This window comes from Rana temporaria, chromosome 13, assembly GCF_905171775.1.
Source record: "Rana temporaria chromosome 13, aRanTem1.1, whole genome shotgun sequence".
Classification (NCBI taxonomy): Eukaryota; Metazoa; Chordata; class Amphibia; order Anura; family Ranidae; genus Rana; species Rana temporaria.
In genome coordinates this window covers 56,123,625-56,140,712 of record NC_053501.1, presented here as the reverse complement: position 1 = coordinate 56,140,712, position 17,088 = coordinate 56,123,625, and the positions used below count along the sequence as shown (strand labels likewise).

At 39.2% G+C, this 17,088-nt stretch overlaps 1 protein-coding gene across 11 annotated transcripts in view; it reads left to right on the top strand.

Annotated features, from left to right (window-relative positions):
- The window catches only part of LOC120920819 (ryanodine receptor 3), a 692,572-nt gene that overhangs the window by 448,023 nt on the left and 227,461 nt on the right, over positions 1 to 17,088 (top strand). For all 11 annotated transcript variants that reach the window (XM_040333156.1, XM_040333154.1, XM_040333152.1 and 8 more), the window contains 2 exons: positions 11,579 to 11,700; positions 14,835 to 14,884. In XM_040333156.1, coding sequence (XP_040189090.1) covers positions 11,579 to 11,700; positions 14,835 to 14,884 — 172 coding nt within the window. The remainder of the gene's footprint in view (positions 1 to 11,578; positions 11,701 to 14,834; positions 14,885 to 17,088) is intronic.

Below are 17,088 nucleotides of genomic sequence, written 5' to 3'. Positions count from 1 at the left end.
CATCAGACCATCAATCAGCTTCATCGGTTAACCGATGAGAACAGTCCTTCGGACCGTTCTCATCGGATGGACTGATCATGTGTACGTGGCCTAAGAGTCAAATCATTAAACAAACATTCATGCACACAAACATGCACTACTTTCATACACTGCTCCCTCCCCTTTACATACAGAGAGGTACGTACAATAACATTGAGCTAAGGTGAAAGACAGGTATAAGTCTATTGGTACACCATTAAGGATTACAATGACTGGAGAAGTGTCAGACAACTGAACTGTAGATGAGGCCACCCGGGGTTGCCATATCTTAGAATTTTTTTTGGGATAGGCCTTACTCAAGCAGATTATCTTGTATTCACTTGAAGATAAACTTGTTGAAGTGTTGGGGGAGAAGTATTTTTTCAGTTAAGGGTAGACTTCCTGGCTTCAAAGAGAATGAGTCTAAACAAAGAGTGAGTATAGGTACAAAGGCTTTTAGAATGCCCAAGAGACAAACTTTTGGTGCCCTCAGGGCTTGAAGACCAAAGTGAGTTTTTAGACCATTAAACAAAGTAAAGTGTTCCAGAAAATGGTTTGTGGACAAATCCAGAACATGTGTAACACATCTGCTGATGTAACACTACAACTAGGCCATCAGTCCCAAGACCCATATAGAATAGTTTAGCTAGTGTATAAAGCAGGTGGTGAATGAATTGGTGCAAATAAGCCCCCTCCATGTGCAAACATGCTTCCCCTGTGAGAGCATGCAGGGCTTCTCCCTTGGAGCTGCTGTCACTTTTGAAATCAGTGCAGCTGTGTGGGGCTCTGTCCGCACAGTTGTGTCAATCATTCACAGAGATCTATAAATGAATGAACTACAAGTCCCATCTTCCACTTGAGCAGATAGACTTGTATATTTCAATGCAATGAGTACAGTGATCAGTGCTTTTGTAGTTCATTGACAGCTTTCTTCAGCTCTCCAAATAAATAAAACATGTACTTTGTTATGGGCAGGGAGCTGGAGGAAGTGTCTGCAGAAGCCTTGTATTGCTCATGTGAACCACTAATTGTGGGTACAATGCTTTGCAGGTTCCTGTAACAAAAATGATAAATGCACATTTTCCTGCAAAAATGGTGAACATCCCTTACATTCTGGAGTTTATTGGAGCCATTTCTAGTAGGAGTTCTCAAATGGATTAGATAGTTTGGCTTGCAAACATTTATAGAACATTGTGGTAAGTTTGGTGTGACCAGAGTTGTTCCAGTGGGCATCTCCATTTTTAGTGTCAAATTGAGTCCTAATGGCATGACATAGTATGAGAAGAAATTTTTTAGTGATTTTTTGTTTTTCTTGAGTGCTTCAAAGGATATAAAGATGCCTTTGTCAAAAAGCTGAGAAATATATACAATATAATTATTGGACCACCAGATGGAGTCAGCGTGACCATATAGTTCCTTGAATCTGTGGTTATACCAAAGAGGAGTCTGAGATGTTATATGGAACTGGTTTGGCGAGAGGATATTTTTTGTTAATTAGCCTGGCTCAAAACTAACATTCAATTATAGTGTATCGATGGATATCATCTTTGAGGACCTGGGGAGAGTCCCAGACAAAAGAGCAGTAGAGGAATTGTGGGGGGAGGGGGGGGGGAAGTGCAACCAGTCATAGCTATAATGAATGTAAGCTGGAAAGCTATAAAGTAGGCAAATAAGTTTGGTCTACCCTGTGTTGTATTGAAGTTCATTGGCCTTTTAAATACACTATTTTACCAAAATTGTTGGGACGCCCGCCTTTACACGCACATGAACTTTAATGGCATTCAAGTCTTAGTCTGTAGGGTTCAGTATTGAGTTGGCCCAACCTTTGCAACTATAACAGCTTCAACTCTTCTGGGAAGGCTGTCCACAAGGTTTAGGAGTATGTCTATGGGAATGTTTGACCATTCTCCCAGAAGTGCATTTGTGAGGTCATGCACTGATGTTGGAGAGAAGACCTAGCTCGCAGCATGCACTCTAATTCATCCCAAAGGTGTTCTATTAGGTTGGCGTCAGGGGTCTGCAGAGAGTCCTGACCCCAACCTGATAGAACACCTTTGGGATGAATTAGAGTGCATACTGCGAGCCAGGTCTTCTCTCCAACATCAGTGCATGACCTCACAAATGCGCTTCTGGAAGAATGGTCAAACATTCCCATAGACACACTCCTAAACCTTGTAGACAGCCTTCCCTGAAGAGTTGAAGCTGTTAGAGCCTCAAAGGATGGGCCAACTCAATATTATACCCTATGGACTAAGACTGGGATGAAATTAAAGTTCATGTGCATGTAAAGGCAGGCATCCCAATGCTTTTGGTAATATAGTGTATGTCCATTCCAGAAGTTACATCAATACAGTGCTGTGCATTATGGATAGTCTAGCTGTTTTTGCATCCTGGTGTAATCATAAATCTCTGGTAACAAAATCATTTATACAGCTTTCAAATTTTTTTTAATTAGATTTTTATTGGGTTTTAGGAAGAAGACATACAAAGGCCAATGCTGCGGCTCTATACTAAAACACATACAACAAAATACAGATTGGCCAGAAAAGTGGTAAAACATAGGAAATAAAAAACAAATCCTGCAAGGCTTACAACAGGGGAAATCTGAATGTCACATTAGAGGTCAAAGATCTTTCCAGAGGCTATTGAAGGCAAGTGAGACATTAGAGGGAAGGGCTACTATTCTTTCAAAGGAATACTGTGTTTTTATCATAGACATAGTTTCAAACATATTAGGAGTGCATTGACTCTTCCAGTGCTTTAGGATGAAGAGTCTAGCAGCTAGTAATATGTGGGTAACTACTGTGCAGTACTTAATAGGAAAATAATCAATCCCCAAAATGAGGATTGCCAAAGATGGGTTAGGACACAATAGTATGCCTGAGATTTCAGATACTAAATGGATATTTTATGTCAGTAACTGGTCAAACTCTTGCATGACCATAGGATATGTAATAATTGCACCAGCACAGGGGTGAACCGGAGGAAGAAAATAGAGTCTAATTGGGGTGTAGTACCACTAAAAAGTTTTTGGTTAGTTCCCAGTGATTAACACAAAAAGATTAAAAGGCCCTCAGCCATTGGGAGTTGGAAAGGGTCTTGTTGAAATTAGATTCCCTCTTTGATAATGTGAGGGATTTTTCAAATAGGGATCTTCTACACACCAGGCCTTGGTGTGTAGAAGAGGAGGGGGAAAAATGTTTGTTAAGAAACAAGGCAATTCGAAGATGGGAATAATACTTGGTGAGAGGTAAGTTGTAGACTTCCTCCAGTTCCTCCCTGTGCCAAGTCAGCAGGATATAATCAAGCAGTCTTCAGTATTTTTACTGGCAGCCAGTAAAAATTTTCACTTTTCTCCTACCAGTAAATTCCAGTGACAGGAAATAGAAACAGTAAAAAATATGGCTGTGACGCTCATCTCGGAACTGTGCATGCACAGTTTTGGTCCAGGGCTTGCCAAGATCATCCAAGTGCCTGATAAAGTGTGTCGAGGCAGCACTGGCAGAAGGCGTGTGTGGCAGAAGCAGTGCCTGAGCTATGTCATGTGATGTCATGGTGCAAGGGAGCCAAGCGGAGGGGCCAGAGCCTCTTGTGTGGGTCTGTGGGACAGGAGCAAGTCAAGCCGGGACCGGTACTGTTAGTGCTTTTTGGACTGGAGTGGAGTGAAGGGACCACCTGGCATGGAGAGAGACTGTCACTGTGACTTAACAGGGGGACGTGTCATGTTGGCGTGCTGCTGTACACGGCTGTCAGTGTCACCATGAGAGTCAATTTCACGTGTGTGTGCTGCTCATTCTAACTTCCTGTCCCTGAGCTATTTATTTACTATATCAAAAAATAAAATAATAAATCAGCTTGTTGCATTAATATCTACCTTAAATCACATTGCTAATTGCATATTGTACTTGTTTGTAGCCTAAATATTGAAATTTGCCGTTAAAACTTTTGGAAATGGCAGTAAAAACTTTGCTGTGCTAGTAAATTTTGGGTGATGTGCCAATGAAGTAATTGGTACAATAAATATTATCCAAAGGTGGTTATGGATACCCTCTATTGCATATATGTATTAATTGTCTAAGCCCACAGTTAGCGAGTCTATTAAGACTCTGATAAGCACAATGATAAGGTTAGCTATGAAAATAAACACGCTGCTTAGTAAAACAATATCTTATTTATTTCCCAAGAAAATAGGGAACTCCTAACAAGAAACACTAACAGAAAGTATACAGAGCATATAACAGAACATCAAAGATACTTATCACGGAAGCAGGCCAAGAGCCAAAGGGGGACGATTTCCCTTCTGTGTGTACTTTTTGCACATTCATTCACACTCGTATGCATTCCCAATTGCCTCCTGTCTAATAAGCTAATGCCAAGAGTTAGTCCTTTTAATTTATTATATTTCTGTCCGTCCTGCTGTATTGGCCTCTAGGGTATTAGGCCCCAGGCATGACTCCTCGCAACAGGAGTTTGGGGATCTATACATCATCTCTGTGTCACATAAAAAAAGGCGTTGAGCTACTAAGCATGGACGCATTACAACATGCGACCAAGGCTTAGCGTTTAAAATTAGTTCAAGGTCAATATCCCAATACACTACTACATGCAGGTGATTATCAGTAAGGGACCCCGGGCGTCACTCCTAGCAAAAGGAGTTTGGGGGTTCTCTACATCATATCAACCTTAGCATGTAGAGATGTATTTAGGCCACTAGGGGAGATGCTATGAAATAGCATCAACCCCCAGCATAGAAAAGTTAGAGCGAACATGTTCAACAATTAGGACAAGGCCTATAAGTATTTTATACTTGTGTCAAGCACGTAGTAAATTGTATTTGTAGTAACAAGTATTAATTGCATATGAGAGATAGTGTAGCTCAGGTACTTTAAGGATACACGTATAATACACAAGTTGTACTGGCAACTAATAGAAAGGTATGAGAGGCAACATAGCTCAGGTACTTTGAGAGTACATATAGTATTAGTAGTAACAAGTATTAATTGCATATGAGAGGCAATATAGCTCAAGTACTTTGAGAGTACATATAGTATTAGTAGTAACAAGTATTAATTGCATATGAGAGGCAATATAGCTCAGGTACAGTACTTTGAAAGTACATATAGTATTAGTAGTAACAAGTATTATTGCATATGAGAGGCAATATAGCTCAGGTACTTTGAGAGTACATATAGCATTAGTAGTAACAAGTATTAATTGCATATGAGAGGCAATATAGCTCAGGTACTTTGAGAGTACATATAGTATTAGTAGTAACAAATATTAATTGCATATGAGAGGCAATATAGCTCAGGTACTTTGAGAGTACATATAGTATTTGTAGTAACAAGTATTAATTGCGTATGAGAGGCAATATAGCTCAGGTAATTTGAGAGTACATAGTATTATTCCACGGCCACAGGCGTTCACCTGACAGCAAACAACTTTGTATTCCATGGCTGGTGGTACAATAGGCATTCACCGGATACAGAAGTAAGTGCCGCCCATTACATGCCCCAAAAATTAGCCCACAGGCGTTCACCGGACAGCAAACAACTTTGTATTCTGTGGCTGGTGGTACATTAGGCATTCAACGGATACAGAAGTAAGTGTCGGCCATTACAGGCCCCAAAAATTAGACCACGGCCACAGGTGTTTACCTGACAGCAAACAACCTTGTATTCTGTGGCTGGTGGTACATTAGGCATTCACCGGATACAGAAGTAAGTGTCGGGCCAGTACAGGCCCAAAAAATTAGCCCACATGCGTTCACCTGAATTTGAATGAAATATGGTCTACTGGTCACATGTGTTGAATTCCTCCAAGATCCATGCTTCATTCATTGAACGTCCTTTCGGACAGGACACTGGACGAGGGGCAAGCCAACAGTTCCATTGCAAATTGTGCAAGCTCTGGCCAGAGGTCAAGCCTGCCCACCCAGTAGTCCAGGGGTTCATCACTTCTCAGTCTCTAGAGAAGCGCAGTATATGTAGAAGAAGGTATATAACAAAATCTGTCATTTTGGGGGGGCCACTGGTTTATCGCACCAGTTGTGAAACTTTTTTTCAGGAAATGTTGTTAATGTGTGTAGCAGAGGTAACGCAGCGAAAGAGGCAGAAATTCAGCAGTAACCAAATACACCGCCAGTCACAATACTGCACAATACAAATCCACTATAATATGCTTTCTATATTCTAAAATATATTATAAGTGTATATTACACCTATATACTGCAAAACAAGTAGTACACCTATACCAGTGCTTGAAAGGACTTTTGTGGACCTGTCAGGTAATGATACAGTCTGTCCCTGCTGGAAACAGCAAACTGTCCCTACACTGACAAAAAGTATATGAATGTATTACACACCTATGTACTGCAGAGCAAGTAGCACACCCATACCAGTGCTTGAAAGAACTTTTGTGGACCTGTTAGGTAAGGATTTGTGTCACTACAGTCTGTCCCTGCTGGAAACAGCAAACTGTCCCTACACTGACAAAACGTATATGAATGTATTACACACCTATGTACTGCACAGCAAGTAGCACACCTATACCAGTCCTTAAAAGGACTTTTGTGGACCTTTTAGATAGCTATTTGATTGAATACACCCTGTCCCTGCTCCAAACACCAACCTCTCCCTACACTAACAAAAAGTATATGAATGTATTACACACCTATATACTGCACAGCAAGAAGCACACCTATACCAGTCCTTAAAAGGACTTTTGAGGACCTTTTAGATAGCTATTTGATTAAATACAGCCTGTCCCTGCTCCAAACTCCAACCTCTCACTACACTGACAAAAAACAGAATGTAAGATGGCCGCCAGATCAGGTCTATTTATAAGGTAGGGGGTATGTCCATGTGCTGAAATGTCTCAATTGGCTATCCTGCACCACCTGATGGATGTGTCATAGGTCAAATTTCTTACCCATGTAACATTGCGGACCGCCGCGAACATCCACAGATATCCGCCGGTTTGGCGGACTGCGAACAGGCAAAGTTCGCCGCAAAACGACCGCCGGGCGAACCGGCAGGCCATCTCTAGTAATCAATAATTTCCATCTTATCGCACTAGCCGGACAGGAGCCAGGCTTTAGTTCTACATAGTTAGAGGCATAATTGGTTACATTCCAACTTGGGGGCCATCTGCCTGTATCATCCAGGGAGTGAAATACCAGAAATATGATATTAAATTATGTTGCCTTCCAACAGCCAGTAAATTTCAATCTGGTAGGTTGGCAACACTGTAATCAAGTCGTCTACTGTAGTTATGCCACTGCTTGACCAATGTTTAGATGACAAATTTGGAATAAGCACATCTAGTACAGAGATTTGCAAAGGTATATTGCTGCTTGTGGTACTACACAGTGATAAGGTACAAAAGGTTCTCCATGCTAGGACGGACGCTTGTATAGTTAGTGATAGAATTTATAGGTCATATGGTAGCCACACATATGCCAAAAGTAGTAAAGGTATTTGCCTGGTACCAGAACAGATTAGATTTCAGCGTATAGTATATTGTTTAAGTGTTTAAACCAGTGTTTAAGTTGGTCTAGGTGTGTAGCTAGTTGCCTCTAATGTCCACAAAGCCCATATTTCCAACACACCTATATTTAGTTAATTGCGAATAAGAGCACATATTACATTTGTTTTTCCAGGTAAACTTGTTAAGTATGGATGTGAAGGACCTGAGATAAGGGAATTTAATAGTGGGGAGGGTCCTGAAAAGATACAGAATTTAAGGGAGGACCAACATTTTAAAGGATCATGAGAGCTCAAATTTAGTACGTTTCTTAAGAAAAGGGTCAAAATTGGAAGCTACAAGTGACATTGTTTTAGGTTGTCAGAGTGGCCACTAGTAATTGAATGTGTTGTTCCAAGTATAAGAAAGGATTGCTGCAGAGATTGCTTAACAGGATTTAGATAACACCAAGGTCCAATATGAGAGATTTAAAATTAACCTTATAGTAAGACACAGGGCTAAATTGTTAAGATCTGGTGGGTAAAATATAGGGACATAGAAGGGTTTGTAAGGAAAAAGATGACATCATCCGCAAACAGGCTAATTTTGTGGGTTTTATCAATGAATTGGTAGCCAGAGATACTGGGGCACAATCAAATGGCCTCTTCCAGAGGTTCGATTATAGGGTAAAATATGGAGGGAGAAAGTGGGCAGCCTTGGCGTGTTCTATTTATGATAGGGAAACACTCAGATAGCATGTTGAAGATAAAGGTCTATGCGGAAGGGTGTGTATATAATGCCAAAATGGCTGATAGAACGGTACTACAAAAAATAATTTCTGAAGTACTTGGCGCATATATGACCAATGGATCCTATTGAATGCTGTCTCTGCATGAATAGAATGTCGCAGAGAAGGTGTTCGAGTTTTTTCAGTATAGTGGAAAATATTGATAATCCCCTGTGTGGCCTGCCTACTAGTGATAAAGCCCATTGGTCAGGTTGTATTAATGTAGGTATTAACAACATCAGACATCACGCTAGCAATTTAGCATACAACTTAACATCAGAATTCAACAGGGAAATTGAATGGAAATTGGAAGGGGTAATCGGCTCCTTCCCTGGTTTAGGGAGAATGACGATATTGGCTTTTAGCATCTCTGGGGAAAAGGTAGCCTATGATTTGTATGGGGTGGAAAGATGGTTTTGGACCTTTGCGCTTTAAGTCTATTGGCTAGGAATTTGCCCACTCTATTGTTGTTTGCATAGTACTGGAGTTTTAAGTGTCATATTGTTCACAAAATAGAGTTCGTAGGTTGTGTTTAAGTTTGCGAAGAAAGTCATAAATGCTAGAGAGAAGAGAGGAAAACTTATGATTATATATTTTTTTGGCCCAGGCACTGATCTGTAATAATATGCCTCTCATATGGGCCTTATGGGAATTCCATAGGGGAAAGTCTGATGCTAAACTTTTTGGGGGGGCGGCAAACAAACCCCCCCATGTCCGCCCGTACTCAGCCTTTCCACGGTGACGGTCCCCCCTTCCGCACGCTTACCCCTCCACGACTTCATCAGCTTTTCCTACTGGCCAACCCGATCCGTCCTGATTGGCCAGGTCGAGAATCCAGAAGAAAATAGCGAATATTAATTAATATTTTTCCAGCTAATCAGAGCCTCAGGCTCTAATCATGTGGCTTGAAAAAAAAGAAAAAAGTTATACAAATGTATAAGTCCGGCGCCATGCAGGGGGTCCACACCCTTTAAGGGAACGGTCGCTCCTGATAAGGCCCCTTTCACATACAGCGTAATCTGTGAAGAAGATCTGCCTGCTCAGCGGAGGATCTGTCTGCTGATCACTGCTGAGCAGGAGGGTGACAGGGTGATGCAGGGCAGACACTGACACAGTCCGCTGTTCTCTATGAGGCGGTCAAATGGAAACGGCCTGCCTGTCCATTTCCATTGGATACCATCCAATCCGATCTGCTAGATGAATGGGGAATAGAATCCCCATCCATTGGTTTTTAGCGGACTAGACCGGATGCAGGTGGGTGTAAACGGACACATGTCCATTTACATCAGCCTCTCCATAGAGAACAATGGGTGGTCTGATTAGGCCTGCTAAAAAAACTGACAGGAAGACCCGATTGGTCTGCTTGTTTGAAAGGGAAATAAGGCCTTGTTCACACAGGGAATACACTGCATACCTTTACAGGGATGCACAGGTGTTCAGTGCATCTCTATGCAGGCAGTCCTAATGATATAATTTGGGATGTAGCCACTGCACAAACAGAGCCGTTGCTCCCAATTTTACATCCATGTAGGTCCGCATGCATGTCCCTGAGCTCACACTGTCTGCGTTCGGGGTCATGTACCCACACAGATATCAGATTGTGAACAGCAGCAATGTCTGTGCAGCCATTGCATCCTAATTGACATAAATAGGAACACCTGTGCATCCCCGTGTGGGTAAACATGGCCCTCCATGGGCGTACCCTTTAGTATGCCACATGTGAATGAGGCTGTAGTAGTAATTTAGCAGGAATTCTGAAAGTTATGTTTTGCTTATGTACACTATGAATGATTTTAGTGTGTTTTTAGTGAAAATAGCAATATGAAGAACATTTGCGCAATTATTGCAGGGCCCAAAAATGCAGCAGCACTTTTTTTTTCTTGTAAGGGTCATGTGCTTTCAGAAAATGTCTTGTTTAAGGGAGTCTTTTAAAATTCTGAAAGCTGTAAGTGTAAAATGGTAACCTCCCAAAATTTCACAAAAAGGTGCAATTTAAAATGTACCAATATTTGTTATTTATTAACTCAATAAAGTTTTAACTTTTATATTTGCTAGGAATTTAGTACATTTTGCCATGTATGAATCCACTATTAATGATTTTAGTGTATTTTTTGCAAAAAATATTGTATTGATAAACATTTGCGCAAATATCTCATTGCCTTATAAATCAGTAGCACCTTCTTTTTATTCTACTGGCCATGTGTTTTCAGAAAATATAGGGTTTGGGGGGTCTTTAACAAACTCTGAAAGCTGTAAGGGAACAATGAAAACCTTCAGATTTTTAGAGAAATGTGGTTATTTACATTTTTGCATACATTCAGTTTTCACCATTTTGCAAAAAGGCGCAATTTAAAATTGTACAAATATTTGTTATTTATTAACTCAATACAGGTTAAGCTTTTATATTTAGTAGGAATTTGCTGTGTTTATATCTGCTACAAATTATTTTAGAGAAGTTCTAGTGAATATATTGTTTGATAAACATTTGCGCAAATATCGTGGGGCCTTAGAAATCAGTAGCACCTTCTTTTTATTCTACTGGTCCTATGCTTTCAGAAAATATATGGTTTGGAGAGTCTTAAACAAACTCTGAAAGCTGTAAGGGAACAATAATTGTATTTTTTGAGAAATGTGGTTATTTACATTTTTGCATACATTCAGTTTTCACCATTTTTGCAAAAATAAGTAATTTAAAAACTACAAATATTTGTTATTTATTAACTCAATACAGGTTAAGCTTTTAGTAGGAATTTTGTAAAATGTACTGTGTTTCTATCTGCTAAAACTATTTTAGTGTATTTTTAACAAACATATTGTCTTGATAAACATTTGCACAAATATCATTGTGCACTAAAAATCTGTAGCACATTATTTGTATTCTACTGGTCATGTACTTTCGGAAAATTTATGGTTGGGGGGGGGGGGGGGGGGTCTTAAACAAACTCTGAAAGCTGTAAGGGAAAAATAAAAAATAAATGGAAACGTTGCAAAAATGGCCTGGCTACCTAAATGTAAAAATGGAGCACAGGGCTGGATGGGGATGATGGCAACCACATGTTTTGCTGTATGAGTTGACCAAAATTTAAGGATCAAACATTGCATTTCATTCTGAAAAAGAGAAGTTTTTTTCTAGCTTTTTAAAGCTTTTCAAGTACTGTATAGTAAGAAAATAACTAAATTGTATAACTACTTACCCTTATTAACATTGTTCTTTGGTGCAGCTTTATTTTATCTTTTACAGTTGTTTATGAAAATTTTAATTATTAAAGTATGCACGCTGAAAAGTCTATCTTATACTATATTTTTTAGGTTCTTTTACCACTCGTTGACCAGTACTTTAAGAACCACTGCCTATATTTTCTCTCTTCTCCAATTAAAACTCTCAGCAGTAGTGGCTATGCATCCAACAAGGAGAAAGAAATGGTGGCAAGGTAAAAGCCTTTTTGTGACTTTCAATAAAATGATGTGATGTTCTTATGTCCATATAGTTATACATATGATCCGTATAGTATATTACTAATTTGAAAACCCTACAAAGTTATGAAAAATTAACTGCAAACCTCACATTTAGCCTTTAGCCTTTCTGGCACAACTATAATATAATGTTTAATGTCTTGATGTGTGTGTGTGTGTGTGTGTGTGTGTGTGTGTGTGTGTGTTTGTAGCATCTTATTTTTAGTCAGTGTTAAACAGCAAGGAAATCTCTGGTTTATTCAGGCACACATTAGAGAAAATAATTTTTTTATTAATGGGTGCCTAATAAAGGATTCTATATAGGGTGCTTATCTATGTGTTATTGGTCTCTGAAGAGGGTGGAGATGACAATCCAATCAAACTAAATCTGGTTTGTTGTTGAACAAGCCAGATAAAAAATGCAATGACCTCACTTCCCCACAAAATCTAGAGAAAATAAACATTCGATATCCAGGTAGAGATCACCTTCAGTTGCTCACACTAATTTTGTTTTGCACTGTAAGACTTTTAAAAGCTACATTCACACCAGCGTCGGTGTGAATTATAGCGACAATTCCTTCTGAGAGGTCGCCTGTGGCCACAGCTATTTGCGATTATCTGCACAGCCTGGGATTATCTGCAGTGATTGCTGCTGGATACAGTTTGGGCTACTCTTCCACACTGGGAATTTTGTGTAGGTTGTGTTGAAACACTTAACCCAGGACTACAGCAGAGAAGGTTTTAGAGTGCATTAAGGTGAAAAACCTTAAAGCGGTGTTCTGGCCAAAAAAATTTAAATAAAAGCCAGCAGCTACACATGCTGCAGCTGCTGGCTTTTAACAATAAGACGCTTACCTGTCCTGGAGTCCAGCGAATATCGGCACCTGTAGCTGATGTTTTCATCAGCTGTCGGGTGCTGCCGTCGCCATTGCGGGTAAGGGAACCCAGCAGTGTAGCCTTTCGGCTTCACGCCGGTTTGGGCCTGAAATCGGATTTAGGTAAGTACCGTATTTATCGGCGTATAACACGCACAGGCGTATAACACCTCCCTAACTTTAAGAGGGAAGTTTCAGATAACAACTTTTCACAGCCCCCTGCGTATAACACGCAGGCACAGTTTAACCTATATTTTCAGGGTAAAAAAGTGAGTGTTCTACGCCAATTAATACAGTATATTGGGGTCTGGGCGGATTCTATGACACAAATGTTTTTTTGCCCTAATGCCTAATGTGTAGAATGCATGAAAGTAAAAAACTGTCAAGCCCTGTACACACGATCGGTTTGTCTGATGAAAACAGACTGTTTTCATCGGTCAAACCGATCATGTGTGGGCCCCATCGGTTTGTTTTCCATCGGTGAAAAAAAATAGAACATGTTTTAAAATTTTCCTATTGATAAAAAAACGATCAAAAAAAATGATTGTCTGTGTGGGAGTCCATTGGTCAAAAATCCACGCATACTCAGAATCAAGTCAACGCATGCTCGGAAGCATTGAACTTAATTTTTCTCAGCACGTCGTAGTGTTTTACGTCACCGCGTTTTGGCACAGTCGGATTTTTGACTGATGGTGTGTAGGCAAGACTGGTGAAAGTCAGCTTCATCCGATATCCGACGAAAAAATCCATCGGATTAGATTCCATCAGATATCTGATCGTGTGTACAAGGCTTTAGTCTTAAGCCTCGTACACATGCTCGGTTTTGCAGAGTAAACCGAGCGTGTGTACGAGGCTTTCAGGTTTCTCGTCTGGAAATCTGGCCAGAATCTCGACGAGAAAAATAGAGAACATGCTCTCTATTTTCTCATCGGGAGTCTCAATTTTCTCGTCGTGATTCTCGTTGGGCTGGTTTACGACGAGAAAAACTTTTGTGTATATGCTTTTCCTAGTCTTAAAAACCTGCGCATGGTCAGAATAAAGTATGAGACGGGAGCGCACCTTCGGTAAAACTAGCGTTTGTAATGGAGATAGCACAGTCGTCACACTGTAATGCCGCATACAGACGGTCATTTTTTGTGATGAAAAAAAATGACGTTTTTGAAAACGTCATTTAAAATGATAGTTTGTGGGGAAAACGTCGTTTTATGTCGTCAGAAAAACGACCAAAAAAAAATTCGGACATGCTCGAATTTTTTGTGTCATTTTTCAAAATGTCGTTTTTTGTGTCAATTAAAATGATAGTGTGTGGGAAAAATGACGTTGCTCAGAAGCAAGTTATGAAGCGAGCTTCAATGGAACAGAGTGCCGTCATACGTGCTGAACGTAACATCGCTTTGCTAGAGCATTTTGAAAAACGATGGTGTGTATGCTACATCGTTTTTGAAAATTAAGTTTCAAAAATGTCGTTTTTTTTTCATCACTTCGAACGTCATTTTTTTCATCACAAAAAATGACCGTCTGTACGCGGCATAACAGACTGAAAAGCGCAAATCATCTCTCACCAAACTTTTACTAACACGCGGTAACACAAGATTAGCAAAAGCAGCCCCAAGGGTGGCGCCAGTGGAATCAAACTTCCCCTTTATAGTGCCGTCGTACGTGTTGTACGTCACCACATTTGAGGACGACAAGATTTTGTCTCGAGAGTGTGTATGCAAGGAAAGCTAGACAAGAATCCCATCAAGCTTGACAAGAATCCCGTGTTGTGTACAGGGCTTTAGTCTTTATAACTACTTGAAGTATAAGGTACTCTACTGAACACAATAACATCCCCAGTGCCAACACCACCTTGACTTTCATTGACATGCTAGAAATTGCCCATGAACATTATGAATAAGTAAAAATATATTTTTTTAAATAGTAAAATAAGAGATTTCATGAAATCCCAATCACTTTTCCATTAAATAATTTCATTAATGTAAGGTTCAATCACACAACAGCATCAGGGACACAGAACAGATTTGTTTTCTGAACATCAGCATGCATGTAGAAATGATTAACAAATATTGACAACTGCATAACAACCTTTACAGATAAGAAATATGTATATATTGTCGTGTGTAGGCGAAAGTAGAGCTTTTGTAATCTCTGTGTCTATCACTGATATCTTTAAATCTATTTTCCTAATGCAATACCATTTTCTTTCATTTCCTCTGTACTTTTTTCTGTCACTTCAGTCTGTTCTGCAAACTGGCAGCTCTTGTCAGACATAGGATATCATTGTTTGGTAAGTCATTTGCAGTTAGAACAGGCAAGGAACTACAAGTAGGTTTCTCTATTCAAAACAATGCATGGAAATAGCACTTAACCTGCTTTCTGTGTGATGTGTGGGATAACACCTCACGTAAAATAGTGTGTTATAAGGCACATGTTTTTTTTTTTTCTTTTAATGATATTTCTTCATACCATTTTAAAGGTACACTCCAGTCAAATGTGGAAATTGTGCATGTAAGCTGACTAAACTCATATTTACATGCTGGCATTCATCTGGTGCCTTTGACTGTTTTACAAGATACAAGTTTATATTTGCTAGAATCTAATTGCTTTGAGCTTTAAAAAAAAAAAAAAAAAAGAAGACCGTTTTTCTTATTGGTTCAAGCTTCTTCCTCTCTTGGAAACCTCCTCCAGCCTCACACACACTGTGGAGGATAAATGGAAGATTTCATAGAACACAATTATGTCACAAAAGACTAGAATGTTATAAAATTTCAGATTACTGTAAATTGAGTGGACAGGTTTTAGCTTAATTGCAATATTTCCTTAATAGTATTATTATATCAACTTCACTTATTGCCTGGAGTTGCTCTTTAAGATGTCCCAGTATTAGTAATTCAAAATTAGGTATATATATATATATATATATATATATATATATATATATATATATATATATATATATATATATATATATATAGACAAGAATGAAGACCAGAGGATATATGGATAACAGACTAAAGGCCAGAAGTGTCTGGAAGTTCTGGCTGCCCATCCCTGTGATTAGGATCAAGTAATGGAATGCGATGGATGGTAGGAAAAAATACATGTTGTGCCTGTCCTTAAAGTGAACCTGTGCCCAGATCATGCTCACTGAAGAATTTACATATTTAAGCAATAAAAGCACTTAAAAATAAAGAGAAAGTATTTTTATAATCAATTGTTTTTATTTCTATTGAGAGCAGATCTGTGCAGGCTGACAGATTTCTGATATAAATAATGGCAGGTGTTTCTAAAGGCCCGTACACACGGTCGGACTTTTTGCCAACAAACTTCAAAATCTGCAAGTTTTCAAATTTGTCCGATCGTGTGTACGCTCCATCGGACCAACTTTTACGGGTTTCATCGGACAAAAAGTTTGGTCTGCAAACGGACAAACTTTTCGGCAACAAAAGTCTGATGGTGCCTAGTCCGACCGTGTGTACAGCAAGCCATCGGACTTTTGTACAAAGTGCAAATATGCATGCTCAGAACCAATGTTAAAATCAACCAACAATAGCAGAAGTTAACCAAAGGGTGGTGGTAAAGAGCAGAAAAAAACGTGTGATGTTGGGAAAGTTTTAGAAAAGTTTTAGAAGTTTTTTAGAAAAGTTTGCAGAAAAGTCAGAGCGTGTGTATGCTATGGGTGTGACCGGACAACTCCCTTCGGACAAAAATCCAAGGGAAAGTTTGTTTGATGTCCGACAGTGTGTACGAGGCTTAAGATGTTAAAAACTGACTGATACCCAACTTTAGGGCCTGTTCACACCCTTGCACTGCAGTAACATTGCACTGTGTTACATGTGATGGTATGAGGTGCATGCTCCCAGCGCAGAGACTGGGTTCTCAAACGAAAGTTCTGGAACTGGAAGGCCTGGTTCTCAGTCACCTGATTGCTGTGATGGCCTCTTTTTGGCTATCACAGCTATCAGTCAGTGTACAGACCACCCTTGTGTTTTTTTATTCACCCATTATATCATTTTCTCAATACTAGGGGAGAAACATATAAAGAAAGAAGTGCGTGTAAAGAAGCAAACAAAGATAAAACAGGGTTAGGCCAAAGGTCATGGTCAAATTGTAAGGCCAGTGTATTTTAGGTAGGATTAAAAAAAAAAAAGCATTTTTAATTGTAATAATTTAATAAATGTAATAATTTTATAATATAATATATAATATATTATATAATATAATAATATAATTTAATATCAGTATCAGTTAGTGTCCGTGTTAGTTTTAGGTAGGGAAAAAATGCACTATTGCTTTTAGGTACAACCAAAAAATAACAAACACATATTTCGTTTTGCTAAGATCGTCAGGAGCGAAATCGTTTCTTTTTTTGGGTTGTTCTTTGGCATTTGGTTATGATAATAGCAAGAAATATACAGCTAAATCTTAAAATATGATTAATTTTTTTTGTGCCATCTTTCCTTTGATAATAATAATAATAATAATAATAAT